Raw genomic sequence first — 26398 nt, 5'->3', positions numbered from 1 at the left:
TAATCAAAGTGTCCATTATTTACAGTGCTGACCCGAGGGGTGAAGAGCTAATCACACTAGAGAGCCTTCGTCTCAACCACAGCCCATAAAATCTGCCAGAATGGATTTACCATTGAAATGCGATTTACTCCTCATGACCTTTTTTATTTCTTTTAATTCGCTGATTGCAGATTTAAATCCAATAATCCCTAGTTCTCCATAATATATGCAATCTGGAAGAGTGAAAGCTTGAACTTGTTTTCTATAAAACATGTGCTGCCGGTCATGCTGTGTTTTTGAAATTCACACAAGGTCATAAAACAGATAAAAATACTCTGACAAAGTGAAAAGTCACCTCACAGCAAGAAGGTCCTGGGTTTGATCCCCAGGTGGAGCGGCCCGGGTCCTTTCTGTATGGCGTTTGCATGTTCTCCCCATGTCTGTGTGGGTTTCCTCTGGGAGCTCCGGTTTCCTCCCACAGTCCAAAGACGTGCAAGTGAGGTGAATTGTAGATACAAAATTGTCCACGACTGTGTTTGACATTAAACTTGTGAACTGATGAATCTTGTGTAACCAGTAACTACTGTTTCTGTCGTGGATGCAACCAAAGTGTAAAACATGACGTTAAAAATCCAAATAAACAAACAAAGATAAGCCGTGTAAATAGAATAACGTTATCCTTTGTACTGAGCTAGTAGAACTAATAATGCTCTCTTGAACTGTCAGACACACAAAGCTTTGAAATTATTGGGGCGGCACAGTGGCTCCGTGTGTAGCACTGTCACCTCACAGTCCATGACTGTGTTTGACATTAAGACTTGAACTGATGAATCTTGCGTAATGAGTAACTACTGTTCCTGTCATGAATGTAACCAAAGTGTGTAAACAAAATGTTAAAATCCTAATGAATAAATAAATTGTAATTATTGAGATTCAAACTGATCTTTCAATAACAACATGAATGTTTTATTGCTGCTCTAGAGGTCCAATTCATTCATTAATGATAATAATTATATTCAATAGTATTTACATATTCATATATTTACATATTTGCATTTGTGTTTAAATAATTAATTAAAGCAAAGCAGCAGGTATTGTGCACCAGTATTGTGCTGAAAGCTAATTTAGCACAAATTCAACCCCCTTAGTATGCATGCACTAGTTTACCACAGCAGGTTACCCACAAGTTCAGCCTACATCACATTCCGCACCCCTGCAGTTAGCTTTATTTCCTTTTGCATTCCATTATGTGTATAAATGATTGAAATCACATTAAGTTTTTTTCTTTTTTCATTTTCTACCCTGTCCTAATTTGGAGAAACTTGATTCTGTGCACTCTGGCAACCTCTGCCGGTTGCCAGCACAGGATATCATCCTATTTTCTCTGTATTTTGCCTCAATTATTACACTCAATTATAAGTACAATCCTTTCTGATTTTTGAAATCATGAGTTTCAGCCACATTTGCCAACAGATCAAATCTAGTGGGCATAATTGGCAGTGCCTGCAGCAGACACGGTTCTGCTAGGGCGGGGCGACCGGACAATGTTGGTGCGGTCTTCAAACGCTGTGTAAGGACCCTGATTGGCAGATAGAGAGGCGCCTGTGCAGAATGCATGGGTGAAAAAGGGTTCCGCTAGGGGCTGCACGCGGGTCGGAGGAGGCTTGAGCAGCAATATACCCACCTCCACTGCAATCAGGGATCCCCCAGCAGCGGAAGACAAATTGACTACACTAAATTGGGAGAAAATGCAGAAATAAAATAGAAAAATAAACATGGCCCTTTCCTTTTCCAGAATGACTGTGCTCCTGTGCAGGTCTATAAGTACATGAAGAGAAGCTCGGTTTAAAGAAACTCCAGTGGTCTACACAGAGCCTTGACCTCAGACCCACTGAATAGCTTTGAACTTAACTTGAACATAAATTGAGTCTTTATTGACCACGTCAGTGCCCAGCTATTCAAATACTCTCTTGAAAATAGGCACAAATTTCCACAGACATACTTTAAAGTCTTGTGAGAAGCCTTCTACACTACTGTCTTTACATTTTGCACATGTAACTATATTGTCTGATTGCAATATATCTGCTCTTTTCTTGCACAATGTACATAACTTATACTCAGCGTGTTTTTTTTACTATATCTAACTTTTATTTCTTAATTTAATTTTATTTTATTATTATCTTTGTACTTTGTTACATCATGTGTGGACAGCAAAATAAGAATTTCATTGTACAGGGAAACACGTTTCCTACTGTACATATGACAATAAAGCTTTGAAATCTTTGAAATCTTGAAATCTAAGAAGAGTGGCTGTTGTTATACCTGAAAAGATCACACAGAGGTCAGTGTATTTGTTTTCGAAACGGGATGTCCAACAAGCTCATGGTCAGGTGTCCACATACTTTTGGCTATATAGTGTAACTGTATCAGCTTCACTTTTTCCTAATAAAATTACAAAAACAACAGCAAAAAGAACCGTCGCTGGATGTTCTAAGTTTACATTCAACCGTTGAGGTGAGCTGTGCTGTGTACTGTAGCATTCTATTTATTTTATCATTCAATTTATGAATGTTGTTTCATTTCCCCCCTCATTTTTTCCTCGTAAAATTACAAAAACAATAGCAAAAATAATGAGCACCATTCATGATTTCAAGGTCTAAAATCTAAAACTAAAATAAAGTTGTGGAGTCTAGAACACGGACAGTAGAAATCTCAATAGAAATTATAATCAGCAGTGGTGAGGTGGGTAGAGAATTAGACGTCGTGTTATTGAATAGCAGAGGAGATGAATGCTCTTTATTAGGGGGTAAAGTGATATGAGTGAGGGGGTGATGAATACAGGAAGTGTCGGCTGGAGGCTCAGGCTCATAGGCACAGCATGAATGAATAATTCACATGTAGGAAAGCCAGGCTGAGCTCTCGCGTCTCTATTTAGCCCTCATCGCTCAAGGATTTTCACCTCCCACCAGTCACCAGTACTTTCTATCTTTGTTTCTTTTGTAACTCACCTCACCTTACCTAAGTAATTCTGACCAGTCTGTCTGTGCTTCCTCTCTTCTTATCTGCTCGTCCTCCCTGAGGCTCTGTGTCATTATTATTACAGTATTTAATAGAGCTGTCATACTTTGTATCTCTATTAGTAAATGGGTCACAGACTAAACATCTTTGTGTCTGAAGGCGAACTATTTAAACTAGAAAAAAATCCCTAGAGAGTATTTTTATGAATTATTAAATTTATTGTCATAGCTTCTTTTTATAATTGATTTAGTTTCTTTTTTTCTTTAGTTTCTTTTCCAGCCGGATGGCAGGGCTGAGTTTCGAACCAACGAGTTTGAAATGTCAGCTCTGATGCACTAGTGTGTTTTACTGCTGTGCCACATGAGCGGCGATCCTTTATGTTTTAACATGTATGGTGTTGTGGCACATTGCACAATTAGTAAGTGAAGTAAGTGAAGTAAATTTTTAAAATACTCTCTTAATAATCTCTCTTGAATAAATTGGCAGGCAGTACGGGGGAATTATGTTCATAAAATATGGAAACATTGTCAAAAATGATAATTGTTGGCTAATTGTTTTGTACAGCTATGAGAAGCAATCACTGCTTTTTGTAATTGCTAATAGATGGTTTTTGAAACTGGGTCACAGAGGTGCATATTTAATCCTGTGATTATTTTTGTGATTGTACTTTTGGGCCAGTTATCAACATTTGCCATCCACCCCACTGTTCTTCTATGCTGTCTGTCCATGTTCCTTTTAGAAACATGTAATTATATTCCAGGTTTTCTTTTTATGACTAATAAACATACAAATTTTACAGTAATTGCAGAAAACTGAAATAAATAAAAAATAAACAGTAAAGTGTAATCATGTCTGACTCTTTAGCTCGCTGTACTTGCTCTTTATCTTATCTACTTAGCAGCGTAAAGCCAGGTAATAGCTGGTAAGCTTTCTTATGATTGGTCCTTGTTTTATGACACGATACAAGATTTTTTTATTTAGAGATTGTGCTCCCACAATTGGATAGTCACCTCATGTTGCTTTAAAATGTCAGTGTTTACTGTCAGAGCTCTTTTATTGCTAATAAATGCATTTACTTGGCAATCAAACCCATCTGTCTTATTTTCACCCTACAATTAAAAGGTAACCTTGTCAATCCAACATTAAATAGACAATAAAATACATCAAACATCAAACAAAGGTTTTCCTGTCAACGTAACACAAATACCGTGTTCTGAAATTGACTGGGAACTTGCATGAGAATAGGTGAGATAAAAAGGGGTCGATGTTTCGTTGTATTGATTTTGTAACCCACATCAGAAGGCTTGTTGATGCAGTGCATTAAAAGAAAAGCCAGAGTACCTGAAGCAAATGGCCTAAACCACTTATTTATTTATTAATTGAATTAAGCAACAGACCACACAAGCTTGCAAGCACAACATACTGAAGTCTGAAGCTTTAAAAGGCAGTCCAGGTCCTTTCTGTGTGGAGTTTGCATGTTCTCCCTGTGTCTGTGTTGGTTTCCTTTGGGAGCTCTGTTGCCTCACAGCAAGAAGGTCCTGGGTTTGATTCCCAGGTGGAGTGGTCCAGGTCCTTTCTGTGTGGAGTTTACATGTTCTCCCTGTGTCTGTGTGGGTTTCCTCCGGAAGCTCCGGTTTCCTCCCACAGTCCAAAGACAAGGACAAATTCTAACCTAAGCAATAATTTGCCCAAATATTGACAAAAAAGGTCAGCAATGCAGGTTCTACACATATCTCTGTCCTAATGTTCTCCAATATGCCCCTGCTCACCCCTCTCCTGCCCTCACTGCCCTCACCCCTGTCAGAGAACAGATGAGGCTGAAGCTGGAAATGTATAATTTGGTCGTGTGGCCTGCCCTCCCGCCCTTCGTTACCACCTCTAGCTGACTCATTAGACGATGCTCTGCTTCATCTCACTCTGCTATTTATGCAGATAAAAAAGGCAAATTAATGAGGGACACCCTGGGGAGCCACCTCACACCCCAGCTCGAGAAAATGAGAGACTCGACACAATGTGTGCCACACACTTCGCTGGGCAGCGGGGCATTTGTGTCCTTACTACTTAAACCAGCCAGTGGTAAAAATGTTACATGCTGGAGCTCAGAGTCAAAAACAATTCCTCTACAGAAAAGTTTAATTTACTACGGTAAACATATTACTGTAACTGTTAATCCAAATTTTTGTATACACAAATCCACCAAACAATATCAAATCATGTAAATAATCATCCAACATTTAGTTTCTTTTATTTCTGTCTATTAGGAATCACCACAATTTTGGTCTGCATACCAGACTTGGCACAGTTTTTACACCAGATGCCCTTCCTGACGCACCCTCTTATTTTTCTCTGGGCTTGGGACTGGCACAAGAATGCAAAAAGGAGGACCCCCTCCTACTTTGCTTCTAAACTGAAATAAAAATGCCATTCATCGATTTGAAATAATAATAAAGATAAAAAACAACATTTCAATGTTGAACTACATATTTGTACATCGACATATTTTGAATTTCACTCTCATCTAACCACAGCACATCTCCCACTGTCGTTTAGTCCATCTGAGATGTGCTCAAGCCCTGAGAACTTTTCCCATAAATTTAAACCGTCGTGCTACACCACCTGAGGGCTTAAAGGTCACACACATTCAGTAGTAGTAGTCACTTTTATTTTAACAACAAACTGTATGCCATAATAATATGGCACAAAACTAAATGTAAACAGGGTTTATGCCAATAAATAAATAAAGGTATATTATCAAATTCTCAAGTGCTCCATGTTAAACAAAGTGCAACATGTGTTTATGGCATTCTGTACACAAAGCAATGTGCTTAAACTTATGGCAGAAATAAAATAGAGGGAGGCACGTCTCACTAAGTTCATCGTACAGTAACGACAGAATGAGCCCAGATTCTAACCTACACATTCGCTCAGAACTTACTTCACATTCTAAGTGATGTAAACACAGTGGTAAGTGTTTCACATGAGAAGCTTTTTGAGCACCGCGGCAACCGCAAAAATCGCAAGCCTAACACAGAAAAGTGTGCTGCGGTCTAACTGAACTCACTCAGAAATATGGTATCCCAAGATCTCCGCGATTAAGAAGCATAATGAAACAATATTGACGTGCGACACGGCGCTAGTGCTGCTGTGGTACCATCAAAGCTTTGCACAGTGTACAAACCACCTTTTTGTTTTGTGCCAATTTTAAGTATCACCAAACTTGTGATGATTTGGATCGTGGAAAACTTTTAGCTTTTCTTTGAAAGCTCAAATATGACTTAGATCATGCATGCAGCAAGTAGTGCTGAGGGTAATCATATGAACACTATGGAGATGTTGTAGAAATTAAAAAGGATCATTTATAAACATAGTTTTAAAAACGATGCATCAACTTAACATCGACTAGGTCGACCAATCGCGGCAGTCCTAATAGCTTGCAATCTGTGACCCATCTGTACTTGCAGACCCAGCCTTTGGTGGATCCTCCTTTCATACCCAATCAAGAGTAAAAAATCTTCTTACTTTTATTTTGTCCCTGTCCCAAATAAAAGTGTGTTTTGGGTGTGCTGTAGGCATCAAATTTAAAATGTGTTTAGAATTACACATTACATTTAAACTGATCAGTTTGAACATTAAAAGTAATTTCTTTGTACAGTTATCAGTTTTTTTGGAAATGAGATTTGTACGATTAAATAAAAAGTATTACTAACCAGCTCTACTCATTCAGGCATTGTAAGGTAATTTTTTGTTATGTTAGTGTTTCGGTAGAAAGTCGGTGCTCTGTACAGCTGACTGACATTTGAAAAGCTTTCACTATTGAAGCCTTCAGCAGGAGCACAGCGAGATGCATTTACAAAATAAACAGAAAGGCCCTTCCCTTCTCAGTGAGCTCAATTCAAAAGTGGTGCCGGGCACTGCAGCCTCAGCTAGGGGGGCACAATGACCTTCATATTCACTCCAGTCAGAGAGCCTGCCGTGGAGCGATGCCCAGCTCGTCAATATAAACTTTACAGAGTGTGCTGTTACTGTGTGTGCACTCACGCCCCCAAATACACCAAACACAAACCGTTTGCTGTGGCAAGCTCTGCTTTAAAAGCTTAAAATATTTACATGAGAACATTAGTAGAGTTTCTAATTCAACAACCGATGGCAAATTCCAGGTACATTTGAAAATGATGAATAATGCACGTACTATGGATATTATTCATTCATTCATTTATTTTAATTACTGTTTTAGGATCACAGTGGGTCTACAGTCTGTCCTAAAAAACAGAGCACAAGGCAAGAATGCGGTCTGAAAAGGAAGCCAGTCCATCACAAATTCACTCAATTATTGATGTGTTTTGGAATCCCACAAGGACAACGGGACAACATGCCAAACTGAACAGACTGCAACCTCCACACGCTGATACAGCATCAGCAATAAATAAATGATAAAATATCATTCATTTATCTTTAGCATATTCCAGACACAGTTACTGTGAAGTATGAACACACACAGTGGACAGGCTTTACATTCCCATAACACAACCCAAACCTACTTATTGATAATTAGGGGCTATATAAAGTAGTTAATTCACAAACTAGCAGGTATCAGCAGGTTGGAAGAAAGCAGAATATTGAAAGGAAGCCCACACAAACATTGTAACAGACACTTGGACAGGGATTGAATATGTGTTGATCTACAGGTAAAGTAGTTCGGTTATTAGCTGCCAATCGTCCTTAACACTCTTTATGGTAAGAGACATGATTCAAATCAGTATTGCAGTATGTGGGCACAATAAACTATTTGAAGGCTATTTGGAGGGTACACATAAATTATTTGCTATGTGTATCGCCCTCCTAGTGCGAGTGTTTCAGCCACGGTGTGTAAACATGAATTATATGAAAAAATGATATGCCTCAAACTTTGTACCAGTGGTTTTAGCCTGACTGTGCAAGAGCCATAAAGACATGGTTTAACAATCTAGGTGTAGCTGAACACCAGCAAACTGCACATAGCCCTGACCCTAACCCCAATAAAATACCTTTGGGGTAAATTAGTCAACTGCTTGTAGAAAATCTTTCCAGAGGAATGAAAACTGTTGTAGCAACAAAGCCAATAACGTGTGTGTGGGTGCCCTACTGGGTGATAGCACAAACCTCAGATCTAGGAGGGCTAACTATATTGTGCTAAATTTATAGAAAAGCTGTGGAAGCATTTTTGCCAAACCACACAGCTCTAGCAGTGAGTAAATTATTGCTTTAAATTGCCCCAGTCATAAATGAGTGCATGTTCCCACCTTGCATTCAGTGGTTTTGGCATAACATCAATAAATGAATGAATGAATAATCTGAATTGTAAATAGCTGCCACACAACTTAAGATAAATCAAACACTTGATGTAAAATCTGACATGTATTTACATTCCTCTGAGATTAACGATACCCATAAAGTTTAAAAACTCCCCAATGTCTGAAAAAAAGGCAAAACGAGGCAGACTTCCTGAGCCAGGCTACATGGAGCACATGAGAGTCAGTGGAAGTGAGTAAGATGAAAGTGGAGAAAGGAAGTCATTGAGATGGACCAGTTTAGCGTTTGATCTGAGCGTCTGGCGGGACTTGGCTGCAGGTATTAAGATTCAGCCGCTGCAGGCGTGTGTATAACAAGGCTGGGTTTATGTCTCAGTTATAACACCGGCATTATGAGCACAGAACTGAACAGTCAGTGCTGCAGCGAACAAAACAGCTCCAGTCCAAGCTCAAAGTTTCCTGATATCTCTCAACTAGCTGTTCATTTTGACAAAGGGTCATGTCATGCTTTAAATAGTACTCAAAATATAATAAAAAATAATATAAAATTAATTTCTCATAAAACATTATTTTGACTGTTGTATTTAAATATAATTATTTATTTAAAATAATATTTATAATATATTACCTTAAAATATATTGCTGTAAAACTTCAGGTTATGTTAAATAATGTGATTATTTGCATTTTAAAATGTATTTGTATAATTTTTATTTTTTATTTTAAGGTTGACATATATTGTTAAATTTCTGTTCTATTTATAATAATGTAATAAATGTATTATTATTATTATTTTAAATATTGTTTTATTACTATTTTTACGCAGAATTGTTCATTTATTATTATTATTATAATGAAGAATTATTTATTTAATTATTTTATGTTTAACCTTCAGGTTAACAAAATATATTATTGTAAATGAACAGTTTAGTTCATCATAAGGTGCTTATGGACGGTGATAGCCTAGTGAGTAGAGCTGGTACAGTGGTAGCCTAGTGAGTAGAGCTTTGGGCTATTAACTAAAAGGTTGAGAGTTCGAATCCCAGCTCTGCCATGCAGCCACTGTTGGGCCCTTGAGCAAGGCCCTTAACCCTCTGTGCTCCAGGGGCGCCATACAAGGGCAGACGCTGTGCTCTGATTACAGCTTCCAAAACAATAAGAAAGAAAGAATTTCGTCGTACTGTACATTTGTATATGTTTAAGCATCCAAATACTTATTCACGTTATTTTGATTACTTTGGTGCTTCATACTGTCCACTCCCTAGCTCTTTTACAAAATACTTTATTTTGAGTTTATAAAAACCACATTATGCAAAACCTAAGCAATGTTTTGCTTCTTCAAGGTCCTTGATTTTAAGAAGTAGTAAACTGATCTCAGTAAAAATAACAGAAAAGTAATGTGGGTCAGCCAAAGCTACTTTTACAGCATTTCCCTTCACAGCACACAATCCATAGACCTGCTCTCAGGCCCCTCTCGCTGCCCTCCCACCATTACCCCCCCACTCCGAACCCACAGATTACAGGTTTCAGCTAAGAATCTTTTCTCAACGTTTTCTAGTTCTGTATATGTGTATACACACACACATGTACACACGGTACTGCTATTATTGCAAACCTGAGCTATATTTATAAGCACCATTCCACTGAGTGCATGTATGGAAAAAAATGCCAGCTTTCTTCAGCAATGTAACATAACTGCTAAAACTATTGTTTTAGTTACAAATGGGAATTGGCCTGATGCATAATAGTGAAGATTTTTACCATCAGGTTTGGTTTTAATAAACTTCAATCTTTTTAAAGTGCTTTAGGTTCATACATCCTTGAAATATGTAAAATATTCTCTATAGTCTCTTTTGTATGTTTGTTTTTGTCTGTATACAATTACATTATAACATTTCGCTTCCTCTGCTGCTGCTGACCTCAACCCCTGACCAAGAAGAGGGTTAAGGTTAGGGTTAGAGTTATCTGGAATCCTACAAAGTCAACCAAAATAACAAATCACTGGACGTGCACTAATGTCACATACTACTGGGGTAAAAAATCCTTCAGTGTGTTCTACACCAGCTTAGGATATGGTGGCTCTAGGGTATTTAGGAAGCTTAGGGTTTGAAAGACTTCATAAACCTTCATAAACAAGAGCATAGGTGGACGTAAGTGTGGACAAAAGTAAATGAACTTATTCGAACTCACATATCTGCTGTAGAAGTCATCCAGCTCAGTCTGTAGATTCTTCTGGCATTCTGGATGAAGTGCCAGCAGGTAGCAGACAAATGCAAGCGTGTTACTGCTGGTCTCATAGCCAGCCAGGAGGAAGATGAAGGCCTGGCCTACAATCTCATCCTCCGTCATCATCCTCTTCTGCTGACTGCGTTTTGGGAGCTCATGTGCTGATCCGGTGTCTTCGTCGACCCCAGCCTGCTCATCTGCATGATTGACAACGTCGAAGTTCTCCAGCGCTACGCATTCCTTACTGCTCCTGACATCCAGCATCAGCTGCAGGAAGTCCCTCCGCCTCTATCAAGAACACAAACCAACGGAAAACGTTAAAGCACGACGTTAGTGAGAAACATGCATAGGTGAAGATAATGTTTACATGTTGGGGATTTAGTAGTACCTGACTGGGTGGCAGTTCATCTCTTTGTTTTATAAGCTTCTGAATACAAGCAGTGAAAAAGCTGTTCATCTCATCACGGTCTTTACTTGGGATCAAGCCACTAAGGGGCGCCATCAGGAACGGGAACATCACTGGGAGCATGATGAGAATGAGACGAAGCTTTTTTCAGTCCTCATAAGTCATAACCACAAGGGCAAAGACATTGAAATGAGACCTCATTTTCCAGCCTCCAACAATAAATGTGCTATATCTTTTTTACTGGCATCATTAAAGGTCATTTTAAAAGTGGATTATGAGGGATTTTATTACGTGACCACCACTTTTAAATAATTAAAGGAAAAATTATTGAGCACTGTAGGAGATTTGAGTAATAAATAATAAACGTGATAGAAATACACACTCAAGATTAGAATGACGGGTCTGAAGAAAGAGAAGGCAAAGAACTTGGCAGCATGATGGACAAACGGGTCATCTGGGTTGTTCTGAGAGTCCACATGCGTTCCAAATGCTACACTGGCAATTACGTCCATCGTGAAGCAACCAAAACACCTGTGAAAAGATATTAGCAGTTATTACCACTAAGTTTAGTGTGTATACAACAGTTCTTTTAAACATTATAGTTAAGTATGGGGGATCTTTTCCTCACTTTTATTAAGTCCTACCCAGTATAGTCACATTTACACAAAGCCTCACCTGTGGATGTTAAAGCTCTCTCCAGACTCTGTATATGTGTTCAGGTTGTTCAGTAATGTTTCTGTAGCTATATTGATGAGAGGAACCATCTAAAACAAAACACACACAGACACCAGAGTTCACAAACAATGTTTATTTTAAAGGAATGCCTTTATTTTTCATATATATATATATATATATCTACACGTGTACAGCACAATGAAACTCTTTTTTTCCGCATATCACAGCTGGTTTGGAAGCTGGGGTGAGAATGCAGGGTCAGCCATTGGGCGGTTAAGGTCCTTGCTCAAGGTCTCAACAATAGCGGCTGCATGGCAGAGCCAGGATTCAAAGCCACAACCTTAAAACTGCAGCCTAAAGTGCTCCTCCCGCTATGCAACCTCTGTCCCATCCAAATTAGAATGATTGTTCTTTGATGCCACTAAATAAAGTCAAATTAATTCACAATATTTAAATATAATTATGTTAAATATGTAAACCTTCCTTCCCTCTCTTTTTCTATTCCTTGTTCCAGCAGTAGCAGAGTCTCCACCGGCACCCTGCTGGCCAACAGTACTATTGGTGATTGTTGTTAAATTTTGATCAGCTAACTTGATTTGGCACATTTTTACATCGAGTGCCCTTCCTGGTGCAATCCCTCCCTATTTCCCCAGGCTTGTGACTTTCGCTAAGGGTGAACTGATACATGTAACCACAATCATAAGTAAGTAATCATTAAAACATGAGAATAGAACAAAAATATGGTGATGCATTTAGCCAAAACTCAGGAAAACATTGTGGCAGGTTTTAAAAAATTAATCTATAATCAAATCAGGTTAAATGAAATGAAATAAAATCTCATTCTTTTTAAAGGTCAGCAACAAGGGCACGTAGCCTATAGGTTAAGGAGCTGGAGAAGTAATTAGTAGGTCGCTGGTTTAAGTCCCACCACTGCCAGGTTGCTGCTGTTGGGCCCTTGAACAAGGCCCTTAACCCTCAATCGCTCAGACTGTACACTGTAACTGTAGTGTAAGTTGCTTTGGATAAAAGGCGTCTATATACTAATGGATCAAACTACAGCTAATTACTGTATTATTAAGTATTGTTTTAAAAATCTAGATGGATTTTGTCACATGTAGTCAGCCTGTCAGTCCTGTAATGAAAGTGTTCTAGTGTTCAGGCTCTTGGATACTCTCTCTCTCTCACCCCATACCCCACTAACCCCCCTTTTCTGTTCAGGCTGTGGCACTCAAGCTTGTCCCTCAGATGCCCATGACTGCAACTGTGATAAGCTTCCATCTCACACCAGACCTGCCTATTGATTCTGCTCACCACAAAAAAAGAGAAGAGGGTACAAGAGGAAAGAGGGAAAATGAACAACTGGGCAAAAGTGAAAGGCACATGTGGAGCAAGTCTGAGCCCTGGAGATTTTTTAAACACTAAAGCAAGACACATCCAGAGTGTTAGAACTGACCTAAGGCTGCTGTATAAAATCTACAAAACCAGACATGATATTGTACTGACCAGCACTTTCTACTCTAGCATACCCATAACCAAGCCCTGGCCATGCTTATCAGCAAGCAACTTACATTATCAATATGTTCAGATATCATTTACACAAGACCATCATCACAGGCATTTATTACAGTATCAATACAATTCATTACACACCTAAACTGAATAATAAGGAATAATGTTCACATACTTTTTGTTATATAGTGTATCTCATTATCCTATATCCCTATTACCAGCTTCTATCAATCTTTCCATCAACCCTGGCCAGTGTCCCCAATCTCCCCAACACTATGCTACCACCACCATGTTTCCACCAAACATAGCAGTTTAAACAAGTTTGGTTACCACTTTCTGAACCAACCCTTGGCAATTTTCATTCTTCTTTTTTATTATTCTGTCCACATTCTTCTTTCCTAAAATGTTTGAGGCCTATCCAGGTGCTCAAGTGCTTTTTTTTATTTTTTTTATTTATTTATTTATTTTTTAATATGATGTTTCTCTTAATTATCATTTTAATTGATATCTTACCCATGATTCCCAGTCGTTTTTGTATTGTGAGTTCATAAAAACTAATTTTAGCTTTAGAGTTTATGAAAGTCCCCAGCTACACTGAAATTAAGCCTAGCTGTGTTTAATTATCTAAATTAGCTTACCAATTAAATTTGGTGTACTGCTTGATTAAGTAACCAGGGAGACAATTTAATTTTATTATTAATATAATTTTTTACCTAGGGCACTGCATATTACCCATCCCTAAACTAAAAATCTCTTTTTTCCTGCACTAAAAGAAACTATGTAATTGACTAAAATAGGGCAAATATAAAATATGAGATGTATTAACTAATGAACAGCCAGTTTTGTCTTTAGGGATATTTAGATTTTTCAGCAGATGTAGCATTTGAAGGAAAAATGCAAAATGTGTATGCTAATCCTGCACAACCGCTGAAAAAGAAAACAGGATGTACAACTTGTTAAATATGCTAAAGTCCTTGGGGTCAAACGTTAAGAAGGCAGCCAAGTGTTGGTTATAAAAATAATACAGAACATTTCACAGGAATAAACTAAAAATAAATCAGTTCCTTAGGGGTTCTTGTTCATGTCCAAATTGTACTCATTAAACACAGAATTATGTTTTATCTTAATAGTTTCTATGGTGTTTAGAGTAACAATAGGAACACTTATGTAAACTTTGCTAAAGTCTTTTAAATGCTAAACCACAAACGATGCATATTCATATTCAGAGATGCATCACAGGTTCTTCCAACACCAGCATGCAGTAATAAATTTCCTTTTTAACTAAACTGACCAGTGAATTATTTATTTATTCATTGTCTGCTTTATCGCCGCTTTATCCTGGTCAGGGTTGCGGTAGGTCTGATTAATTGAACGAAAGACAGGAAACATCCCGAACAGGTCGCCAGTCCATTATTTTAGATTCAGTCGGCAGCCCGTCTATTTAAAACATCTTCCTGCTCGCCTGCTGTAGCCAGTATTTCTGAAATTATCCTTTTCTTATTAAACCACAGATTATTGAGTCAGGGTGTGTGTAGATTACTGTCTTGAGAAACTGTATTAATCTTGAGTCTGTTGTTTAAAAACGCAGATGAACATTTAATCATCATTTTGTTTGTACCTCTAAATGTTCTACAGTTTTATTGCAAAAGAAGCGTGATGGCAAAATCAAGTATTTACTATTTTAGGAAGAAAGATTGACTAAAAGGTTTGTAGACTTGGTGTGATTGCAAATCATTTTAAAGGTGTAAGATAGGGCCGAGGTCAGGCTTCAGACCAGTCGATTCTTCCATACCAGTCTTGGCAATTTCATTATTAATTAAAATGAAAATGCCAATGACCACAATGATATTTAGCTCATATCAATGTTATGTGATGTTACATCATATTCCAGTTTAATTCCTAAACTCTTCCCAGTGTTTGTCTTACTGTTTTGACTACCCAGAATTTCACACATCACACATCAATTTCACACATCAGTTCAATGAGCAGACTCCTCTCAGGGCCAGGGCAGATGATGGATGTGCATTCCTTTCATCTGATACAGATTACGTTTAAAGTATTTCAGATGTGTGAGTGAAAACAAGATACCATATTTAAGATAATGAAACTTCTTGTGTGTGTGTGTGTGTGTGCATATGAATCTAGTGTCTGTACTTAGTCTGAGTTTTTATTTGTCTAACTATTGTGATCATCCACACAGAGCTGTGTAAACTCTACCAATTATAAATTAAACCTATTTCCAGTGTATCATTTTTTTAAACCAATATTCCTATTATTTCTGATAATATACTATAATATACAGAAACTTACTTCTTTCATTTTGGCAGAACTGAAGGATGGTGTGAGGATGCTGCGAACTCGTTTCCACTGCTCGTCCCTTAGCATGATCAGACTTTCACTCATTGGCTTAGTTGCTCCATTAAATTTCTAAAGAACATCCAACAAAAAGAGCAATTATCAGTTAGCAATGGTTAACAAAACAGAAAATTTACAATTAGTGTAGGTATTAGTATAAGGGTACAATATTAGGACTTTTTTTATTTAGTTTTTACTATGCAAATTTCTTTCAGTGCAAAGAAAACCATATGTCTAATTTCTTTTGCTATTATTGTTGTTCTGGTTATAAGGCAAACTACATAAAAAATAGATAGTTAATATTCTTCTCCAATCAATTCCTCTTTTCCTCCAGAAGATACCACTGATTTATACACTTTTCAGAAATTATTTCTTTATTCTTAAGTAACTGATTCATCTTGATTTAAGTCAGTGGTCAATCCCAGGAAAAAGGACGTCAGTTCACAACAAGACTTCACACACTTTTCTAGTCAGGGATTAACTAGAAGGCATCACATTCACTTAATGGAGGCCAGTCTTGGGTTATTTTGGGTTAATGTTTGGGATTGTTAAGTTTCTTTCTAGATTTAGTTTCTTGGTGGTTAAAACAGATTCTCAAACATTCTCCCTGTATATCACTTCATTCAAGCTTCCAAATATTTGCGAATTGGTTCTGTTTCTCATTCTTGCAGGTGTGTTGGATTCACCTCGTGCTTTCTGTAGCCAGGAGCGTCTAGCTGAGTTACAATAAATATAAAATCTAGTGTAAATATACTGTATTATATTTAAATCTAAGTAGATGGTTTTAGGGCTTTTGCATTGTATACAAATTTGGGAAAATGCAATCTGAGACAAAATCTAGAAATGGTTTTGTTACAGCAAGGTGCTGTAATTTAAGCCAATGATCCTAGATGGAAATGTCATGGTCCTTCACAACCTCAACACCCTGACTGGCTGAGGGCATCGTGTAAATCATGTGACTAAGAAATAAAAAACTGCTTATTTATTCTGCTTGTCCACTGATGCAGACATCGCTGTATTTTATTGCTGTATTCTGTTTTGACATCAGTCAGCAGCAGACAGGAAATAATCAAACTGCAAAAATAACTGCATGTAAATAATTTGCTTCTTTGTTACTATTTTTGATAGCAAATGTGGTTGTACAATGCTTTGTTATTCCTCAAAGTTATTTATAGGATAAAAATGAAGAAAACTAATCAGTTATGTCAATGTGTGTCTGCATCATAAAGAGAACAAGTCAACCAATTAGATTTAACATGAAAGCATCAAGTAGATGCTTGATTTGTTAGGAAAAAGCTTCTTTTCTATTTTTGTACAGGCAAAATGAAATTTTTTTATTGCTTTCTATCTCATTAACTGTTTCAAAGAACAAAAAAACTCTATGGTTATGCACAGGTGATGTGAAACACAGAACACTTAGAGAAAAGTTGCTTTGCGCTTCGAGTAAATGTTTAAATGTTTTAAAAGGGTTTTTTAAAATAAAAAAAGGCATTAAAGATAACAGGGACCAGACAGAGTGCTGCTTCAGATATATTGATTATTGACTAGATATTCCTTCTTCTGTGTGTCTCTCTGTGTGTGTGTGTGTGTGTGTGTGTGTGCGTGTGTGGAGTAGGAATGTTAAGTATTTATTTGGGCAAACAGAAGCCAGCACATTGTGTTTGATTCGGGGCTGCCATGGTAATCCACTTTATGGGTTTTCTCCCGCTGACTGTCACAGATGGTGTACAGATCCTAAGCTTCTCACTGAAGCTTAACACACACACACAAAAACACACACACACACACACACACACACACACACACACACACACACAATACTGACCAACGTCCCATAGCCCAGAGCTCCGCAGGTAATTGCTAGGATAATTTATAAAAACACTGAGATATTTATAACCTGCTTGATTTATATACATGTGAAATTCACATGATCTCACTTTCATCACTGTCATTACCCAGCAGGCTTTGCACTCTGGCCCAGGCTAACTCAAAACAGAACCCCTTACTTCAATAAATAAGTCATGTAGTCATTAGTGGTGACCTGAGAGGTCTAGAAGAGTTGAAGGCTCAGTGACCCTACACACACAATTATTGATTCTTACCTCCCAAAGCACACACACACACACACACACACACACACACACACAAACACACACACAACTATACCTACACACACCTACATCTACATACACCTGCAGCTGCGCTACAGACACCTGCATCTACACACACAAACTTAGGCCATAAGATTGTCTTTGTGGCGCTTGATGTGAGCAGGTAGGTAAGTAAATGGGTTAGTGTGTAGTGCCCTGCAGTGGATTGGTGCCCTGCCTGGGTGCATCATGTGACCTGAATTAGGATCATGTGAATTTCTGACTTGAACAGACCTGCTGTGACTTTAAGATGAAGATACTGAGATATTTATTATACACCCACATCTGACCGCACATGTTTACTGACCACTGTGGAGATGGGTGGTGAGTTCAGATGCTTCTTTTATTACAGAGTGACTCTTCCAAACTGCCTCACACCCATTCATCAAATTGTTTAGGTTTGTGTGTGTGTGTGTGTGTGTGTGTGTGTGTGGGTGCAGTTGTGTGTCATTCTCACCATTCTGTTAGGAAAATTCTGGAAGTCCTTCACCATTACTTGCTTGAGCATGTCTGGGTCAGCTATTACCACCACTGGCCGTCTGCCCAGATAATAACTACAAATACGCACACACACACACACACGCACACACACAGTGGAAATAAATGAATAAGTAACAAAGTGCTACTAACATTAATTACAGCAGAATAATAAGCACATTGTAAGCACACAGCCTCAGCCCCACCTACACATAAACACACACACACACACAAGCATATCTTACACTTAAACACTTACATTAAAGTAGGGCTGGGTGATAAGGCACTACGATACTGATACATAAATAAATCACATGCTTTAAGATATAATACCAGTATCTTAGTAAATGACGTTTGAATTTGCACTATAATGCTTCTTATTTCTATTAATCATTAACAAACAACAGTAATTTAAATACACCAACCAGGCATAACATAATGACCACTGACAGGTGAAGTGAATAACACTGATTATCTCTTCATCACGGCACCTGTTAGTGGGGGGGATATATTAGGCAGCAAGTGAAATTTTTTTCTCAAAGTTGATGTTAGAAGCAGGAAAAATGGGTGAGCGTGAGGATCTGAGTGAGTCTGACTAGGGCCAAATTGTGATGGCTAGAAGAGATGGGTCAGAGCATCTCCAAAACTGCAGCTCTTGTGGGGTGTTCCTGGTCTGCAGTGGTCAATATCTATTAAAAGTGGTCCAAGGAAGGAACAGTGGTAAACCGGCGACAGGGTCATGGCTCACTGATACACGTGGGGAGCAAAGGCTGGCCCGTGTGGTCCGATCCAACAGACGAGCTACTGTAGCTCAAATTGCTGAAGAAGTTAATGCTGGTTCTGATAGAAAGGTGTCAGAATACACAGTGCATCACAGTTTGTTGCATATGGGGCAGCAAAAAGGGGACCAACACAATATTAGGAAGGTGGTCATAATGTTATGCCTAATCTGTGTACGTATTCAGTTCAACTTTGTTTCTCCTGTGTCCAAAGGCTGCATTTTAATAGCTTAAAAAAGGTAACGCTGGTTTAAAAAGATTAAATGTGTAAGTGTGATCTAGTCCTGAGGCTTTTTTGAGATCCTGGCTCTAACACAAGTCTAGATGTTCAATGGTCTAGATTCCAAGCATGTGACCCTCGTGGCTATATTATTTGTGGTAATCCTCACTTAGCCTTAAAAGCCTTAAAAGCAGCCTCTGGTCAGCAGTCAGATACTTAAACATAAAAGTTAATAATGTTCCCAAAAAGTGTTTGGTCAGCATGAGCTGACCTGTTCTGTAGCTGGTAAACCTTCTGAGATTTTTCACTGTTATCTTCAGTTTTTCTGAACGCTGATGACTGATAATGGTGGAGTGGAAGCTGACAGGTATGGAGCTGAGTGTGCACAGAGTCATACATATTTCAAAATCTTTGATTTTTTGCAGCAGACCTGGACTGTTGGGTTACTCCATCTGAAAGCTTTGGTAATGCCTCCTGACATTCACTATAGCCACACATTTCCGACTCAATTCCCCTTTTTCTGTTTTAGCCAATAAAGCATTTCCCCCTCCTCCCTCCCATTTCGACTCTCAGCTCCTACACACAGCACAGCTCATATTTAAGACAGGAAGCCTGGTGTCTCCTTCTTTTCTTTGATCTTCCTGGAGCAGACAGGGGTATCAAACATGAGCTATTCTCGCTGCCCATCTAACAGAAATGAACTGAAGCATAACACACTAGAAGCCCTGTGAATGGTCACTGATTATTTTAAAGATCTGGTGCAGTGTATAATGGACTGTTGGTGAGTCCAGTACATGGCTAGTTTTTTATTTATTTATTATTATTATTTTTTTTTTTACCCCTTTTTCTCCCCTTTTAGCGCATCTAATTGTTCAATTAGCATCGTGCTTCCTCTCTGTCTATGCCGAACCCTGCCCTGACGGAGGTGATTGAAGCTAACCCGTATCCCCTCCGAAACACGAGCAGCAGCCAGATGCATCTTTGCCACCCACACATTGACGAGTTTGGCGCCACCTAGCGTTGCATGCGGAGAGACACACCCTAAGGGCACCCTCTCCCATCTCTGTGTAAGCGCCTCCAATCAGCCGGCAGAGAACGCAATCGCATTCTGACAGAGAGAGACCCACATCCGGTTCTTTGTCCCACCCCCCACATGAGCAACCGGCCAATCGTTGCTCATATAGCCACTCAGCTTCGAACCGGTAAAGCAAGGCTGGATTCGATACCACGCTTCTCAGAATCCAGCCCTGGTTGCAGCGCGTTTCTTTTTACCGCTGCGCCACCTGAGCGGCTATGGCTAGTTTTACATGGCACCGGGCGACCAATCGAATCTGGACAAATAAATATGTAAAGAAATAAAACAGCTTCATTTGAAATGTAGGTCTGTCCAGTGGGAAGATGACCACTAAAAATAAAGTGTAGAAGTCACAGTACCATATTGTAGATACATGACCATGAGCTTGCCGAACATCCTAATCCAAACCCCATTAAAATCACCCTTTGTGTAAGAGGGATTGGTGCCCATCTAGCTTTGATGTTGGATGAAAAGGCCACTCACAAAGTTCAGTGGGGTTTAGGTCAGAATTCTGTGAAAGCCACTACACTTCATCCCCACCAAATTTGTAAAACTGAGTCTTTACAGACCATCATACTGGAATAGAAAAGGGCCTCAAAACTGCCATCATGTTAAAAGCATATAATATATTGAAATTTTATATAAGTGTCCATATACAGTGGGGCCAAAAAGTATTTAGTCAGCCACTGATTGTGCAGGTTCTCCTACTTAGAAAGATGAGAGGTCTGTAATTCTCATCATAGGTACACTTCAACTATGAGAGACAAAATGAGAAAAAAAAAATGCAGGAAATCTCATTGTAGGATTTTTAAAGAATTTATTTGTAAATTATGGTGGAAAATAAGTATTTGGTCAATAACAAAAGTTCAATTCAATACTTTGTAACATGACCTTTGTTGGCAATGACAGAGGTCAAACGTTTCCTGTAAGTCTTCACCAGGTTTGCACACACTGTAGCTGGTGTTTTGGCCCATTCCTCCATGCAGATCTCCTCTAGAGCAGTGATGTTTTGGGGCTGTCACTGGGCAACACGGACTCCACAAATTTTCTATGGGGTTGAGGTCTGGAGACTGGCTAGGCCACTCCAGGACCTTGAAATGCTTTTTACGGAGCGACTCCTTCATTGCCCGAGCGGTGTGTTTGGGATCATTGTCATGCTCGAAGACCCAGCCACGTTCCATCTTCAATGCTCTCACTGATGGAAGGAGGTTTTGGCTTAAAATCTCACGATACATGGCCCCGTTCATTCTTCCCTTAACACGGATCAGTCGTCCTGTCCCCTTTGCAGAAAAACAGCCCCAAAGCATGATGTTTCCACCCCTATGCTTCACAGTAGGTATGGTGTTCTTGGGTTCTTCTTCTTCCTCCAAACATGACGAGTTGAGTTTTTACCAAAAAGTTCCATTTTGGTTTCATCTGACCACATGATATTCTCCCAATCCTCTTCTGGATCATCCATATGCTCTCTGGCAAACTTCAGACGGGCCTGGACATGTACTGGCTTAAGCAGGGGGACACGCCTGGCACTGCAGGATTTGAGTCCCTCTCTGCGTAGTGTGTTACTGATGGTAGCTTTTGTTACTTTGGTCCCAGCTCTCTGCAGGTCATTCATCAGGTCCCTCTGTATAGTTCTGGGATTTTTGCTCACCGTTCTCATGATCATTTTGACCCCACGGGATGAGATCTTGACCCCAAAGGAGATTATCAATGGTCTTGTATGTCTTCCATTTTCTTACAATTGCTCCCACAGTTGATTTATTCACACCAACCTGCTTGCCTATTGTAGATTCGCTCTTCCCAGCCTGGTGCAGGTCTACAATTTTCTTCCTGATGTCCTTCGACAGCTCTTTGGTCTTGGCCATGGTTGAGTTTGGAGTTGGACTGTTTGAGGCTGTGGACAGGTGTCTTTTATACAGATAACGAGGTCAAACAGGTGCCATTAATACAGGTAACCAGTGGAGGACAGAAGAGCTTCTTAAAGAAGAAGTTACAGGTCTGTGAGAGCCAGAAATCTTGCTTGTTTGTTATTGACCAAATACTTATTTTCCACCATAATTAAAAAAAATTTTTTTTTTAAATCCTACAATGTGATTTCCTGGATTTTTTTTTTCTCATTTTGTCTCTCATAGTTGAAGTGTACCTATGATGAAAATTACAGACCTCTCTCATCTTTTTAAGTAGGAGAACCTGCACAATCAGTGGCTGACTAAATACTTTTTGACCCCACTGTACTTATGGTGCTGCACTTTTTGAGTGTTAAGCTGAGTGTTATACACTTCTGCTCCTGCAGATAACGCTAACCACAAAGCCATTATGATCTGGTTCTGTTCCTGTTTTTAACATCCTTTTCTATCTCACTTATTCTAACTAAATGTTAAGCCTATTCCACAGATAGCTGTGTCTATATAAGCTATTGTAGTACTCAGAATGAATGAAGGCATCTCAAACTTTGAGACCTTGTCCCTTGTCTGAGTGCTTCTCTCGTATAGGATTGATGGAGTTCTGTCGTGTAAGTAATAAAAATACAAATAAAGCTTTCCTTGTCCTACAATGGGGTGTGGGGGGTTTGGTTTAGGTAAAAAATGCAAATATTAAAAAGCACAGCATGGACTGTGAATAGATTGAGGTAACAAACCCACAAAGCTGGTTAAAGTTGTTGATATGATCGATTAAATGTTGTTCATCATGTACTGTATAAATGGGAATATGAGTAGGAGTGCTTAGCTCCTTTAAAAGAAGAAAAGGAACCGTCCATTTCTGCTTGCCCTACACATTCTTGACATAACTGTGTTGGATGTAGAGTCCCTTAGGGACGACAATCACAAAGGACCTAAACTGAATAGAGAACATTAATCCATCACAGGAAGGAGCCAGCATGATGTGCACTTCCTGTGCCAGGTGAGGAAGTTCAGTCTGCACAAGAGCTGATGGGGCAGATTTTTCAGAGCTGTCATAAAGTCTTTAATTACAGTCTGGTATAATATCCAGTCCAGTCTGTTACTGAATATGACATTCACAAATTATAGCGATTAATTCAGTCTACTGGAAAAGACCACTGGTGGTAATCTTTCAACTTTATCTGTACTGTTCACCTTCAGAACCTTCAGAACCACGGGCCAAGCTGTAAAAATCTTTGGAGACCCGATACGACACCACCTGTGTCAATCAGTTCACTTAAGCAGACACTTCAGGTACTACAACAACCAGCAACTGTGATATTAGATGGGTGAACACAATCACAAGAGGAACGAACAGGGTAGAATAAGACTACGTCTGAAAAGCCATAAAAACAAAAGCCAGGAAAATCAGAACTGAATGAATTAAAAAGTGATAAACTGCAGCCTGAAGCGGGATTTGAAATTAAAATGACAGGTGGCAGGTCAGGTGGAAACTCTCCACACAATACCCATCAAACCAGGAAAACACAGGGACAGTATTAGAGAAGAGCATTCAGGTAAAACTGGCCAGCTACTCAACCCACCACTGAGTTACCACCCAACTGCTCTCCACATACAAGTACACAATTCTGTGGGATTTTGCCTTTTATGTTTTGATTAGAATCTGTGAAGTACTTTACTTGGTTATTAGTTTAGTCAGTCACCTGTTCTAGTCTCATACACCTAACCTAACCTATAAAGTAAAACCTGCTTTTGCTGCAATTTTTTTGATTGCTTCTGTATTTAGGTGTCGCCACAGTGGATTTGGTTCGCATACCAGACTTGGACAGTTTTTACGCTGTCCTTCATGACACAACCCTCCTATTTTTGACCAGGCTTGAGACCAGCACTGAGAGCGCACTGACAAGTGCACCTAGCAATGGCTAGGCTGTTTTAGGCATCCCCCCTCAGACATCATGTCCCAACTGCAAAAGCTTGACTGACCGATAGCACCGCTAAAATTCAGCAGAGGTCGTAATTGCACCAGTCATGAGAGAGAGAGAGACCCTATCAAGCTTAGTCCCGCCCATATCTGAACAACAGGCCAATCGTTGTTCATGTGGCCGTTCGGCCTTAGAAGGCAGGCAGAGCTGAGATTCAATACGATGTATTCGAGATCCCAACTCACATTTTGTTCATTATTTTTTACGAGACTCAGGCAACACAAGCAAAGCATCTTACTCTCTTTGAGGTTTACAAGAGGTAACATAAAGCCTTCACAAAGGGGCTTTCAGGTACAAGTTTATTCAATTATTATTTCATTTAATTCTTATTATTATTTATTATTTTTCTCTGCAACCCATTTTTTCGGCTCGCGACCCTAGGCTAGCGTACTTTACCTAGTCACCCAAGCGCCCCCTTTTGTTGCTGATAAAAATGGTAAATAATTCAATAAACAAATCATTTTTGTAAAATATAGAATAACCAGTTTCTTATTTAGATCATTTAAGTAATATAGTTTATTAATATATAAGTAATGTAATTTATTATAAAAATAGAAAAAAACTTACCCACACACTCTTCCATACTGTTTAATCATCTCCTTTTGGGCTTCATAAAACCCCTGCAACCAAACAGAAAAGTGTCATTTACAATGTGTTTGCCACAAGAGCCAGACACACACATCAAATTATCACGTTATATATCAATATATTAAAAATGTCAGTTAAGTAATTTAAGCATGTAAAATCACTTGAAGAAGAATGATTTCGAATGAAAGTGAGAAGCGTGAAAGCTCTGGGCTGTTTTTGTTTTTCTGTTTTGTGCTGCTGCTGCTTTTCAGCTCTGATGTGTTTTTATAGGTGAGACTGACAGCTGACTGACAGGTTAATAAATCTAACATCATAAACCATGAAAAATAAACCCAGGTTCAGTGTGTGTACACCAGGTCACTTTCTGCGGACTAATGTTAAACCTGAATAAAAGATTTTCTGTAAGCTGAAACTGTGATTAAATATTGTAAATGTTTAAAAAGATTTTGATTATGATAATATTCACACAACAGGTAAAGTAGCTCATATCAGAACTCATAGATCTCTATAATTAATTTGAATTTTTTTGAAACTTTTTTTTCCCCTTTTAACACGTCCAATTGCCCGATTGCGTCATGCTTCCTCTCCACCAATGCCGATCCCCGCTCTGATTGAGGAGAACAAAGCTGACACGTGGGCAGCAGCCGTATGCATTTTGACACCTACACTTTGACGAGTGCAGTGCTGATCAGCACTGTGTATGGAGAGACACACCCTGACAGCACTCTTTTCCCGTCTCTGTGCAGGCGGCATCAATCAGCCAGCAGAGGTCGTAGTTGCATTAGTTATGAGAGAGAGTCCCTATCCAGCTTTAATATCCCACCACTATCTGAACAACAGGTCAATCGTTGTTCATGTGGCTTCTCAGCCCAGCCGGCAGGCAGAACTGAGACTCGATACGATGTATTCGAGATGCATGTGTTTTTACCGCTGCGCCACCTGAGCGGCATTGATTTGAATTTTTAAATGCTGTTTTGTTCCACTTCTATGTCTTGACTGTTTAGTAATATATAATACAAGATCAACCCAGCTGTCCAGGGTGGTTTTAAGCTTAAAGATGAAATTTCTTGCTACAAAATCAGATGACATACATGTTGCACAGACAAAAAGAGAAAACAAGAGGAAGAGGACAAGACAAAGACAGACAGAGTTGAGGAGAATAAACTCTGTGGGTGGCCACTTTTGCAAAGATGAATACATTCACGTTTATGCAGTGGCAGTAATTACTTCTGCCCTGTCATCTAATCTTCTTCTATCAATCGCTGTCACCCCACCCTCTCATCACCAAGGTCAATGCCTGCTCTTTTTGGAATTCAATCAAGCATGGAATATGATGTACAATGGAAAGCAAACAACAGGCGGTATGTGATACCAATTTGACAAATGGAAATGACATGAAAAAATGAAATAAAAATTTGAATGTTGCAAAACTACAGAGGGAAGCGGTGGCTCAGTGGGTGAGATATACTGCACTGGTTTAGGGTTTAAGTACCAGTACTGCCAAACAGTCACTGCTGGCTAACTGATCAAGGCCTTTAACCCTCATAGTATGTATTAACCCTCATTGTATTTATCCTGTCTTGATTTTAAATAACTTTGGATCAAAGCCCTTGCCAAATCATTTAGGTTACAGTTAGATAAGTGTGTCAAGGGTAGCGGCTCACTATTTAAAGCTCTAGACTGAAAATCAAAGGGTTGTATGTTCAAATTCTGACATTTAGAAAATGCCACTTTTGGGTCCTTATTAAAACCTGTAACCATTAACTCTTCACTTA

General features: G+C 39.0%; 1 protein-coding gene across 2 annotated transcripts in view; it reads right to left on the bottom strand.

Moving 5' to 3' along the window:
- tbxas1 (thromboxane A synthase 1 (platelet)) overlaps positions 1 to 26398 on the bottom strand; it is a 75285-nt gene that overhangs the window by 14105 nt on the left and 34782 nt on the right. For both annotated transcript variants that reach the window (XM_063004262.1, XM_063004263.1), the window contains exons 4-10: positions 24603 to 24655; positions 18062 to 18158; positions 15410 to 15526; positions 11591 to 11679; positions 11298 to 11446; positions 10898 to 11028; positions 10474 to 10797 (exon numbers count right to left, since the gene is read on the bottom strand). In XM_063004262.1, the coding sequence (XP_062860332.1) occupies positions 10474 to 10797; positions 10898 to 11028; positions 11298 to 11446; positions 11591 to 11679; positions 15410 to 15526; positions 18062 to 18158; positions 24603 to 24655 (960 nt within the window). The remainder of the gene's footprint in view (positions 1 to 10473; positions 10798 to 10897; positions 11029 to 11297; positions 11447 to 11590; positions 11680 to 15409; positions 15527 to 18061; positions 18159 to 24602; positions 24656 to 26398) is intronic.

This window comes from Trichomycterus rosablanca, chromosome 11, assembly GCF_030014385.1.
Source record: "Trichomycterus rosablanca isolate fTriRos1 chromosome 11, fTriRos1.hap1, whole genome shotgun sequence".
In the NCBI taxonomy this organism is placed as follows: domain Eukaryota; kingdom Metazoa; phylum Chordata; class Actinopteri; order Siluriformes; family Trichomycteridae; genus Trichomycterus; species Trichomycterus rosablanca.
This window is presented reverse-complemented; position numbering and strand designations above follow the sequence as displayed.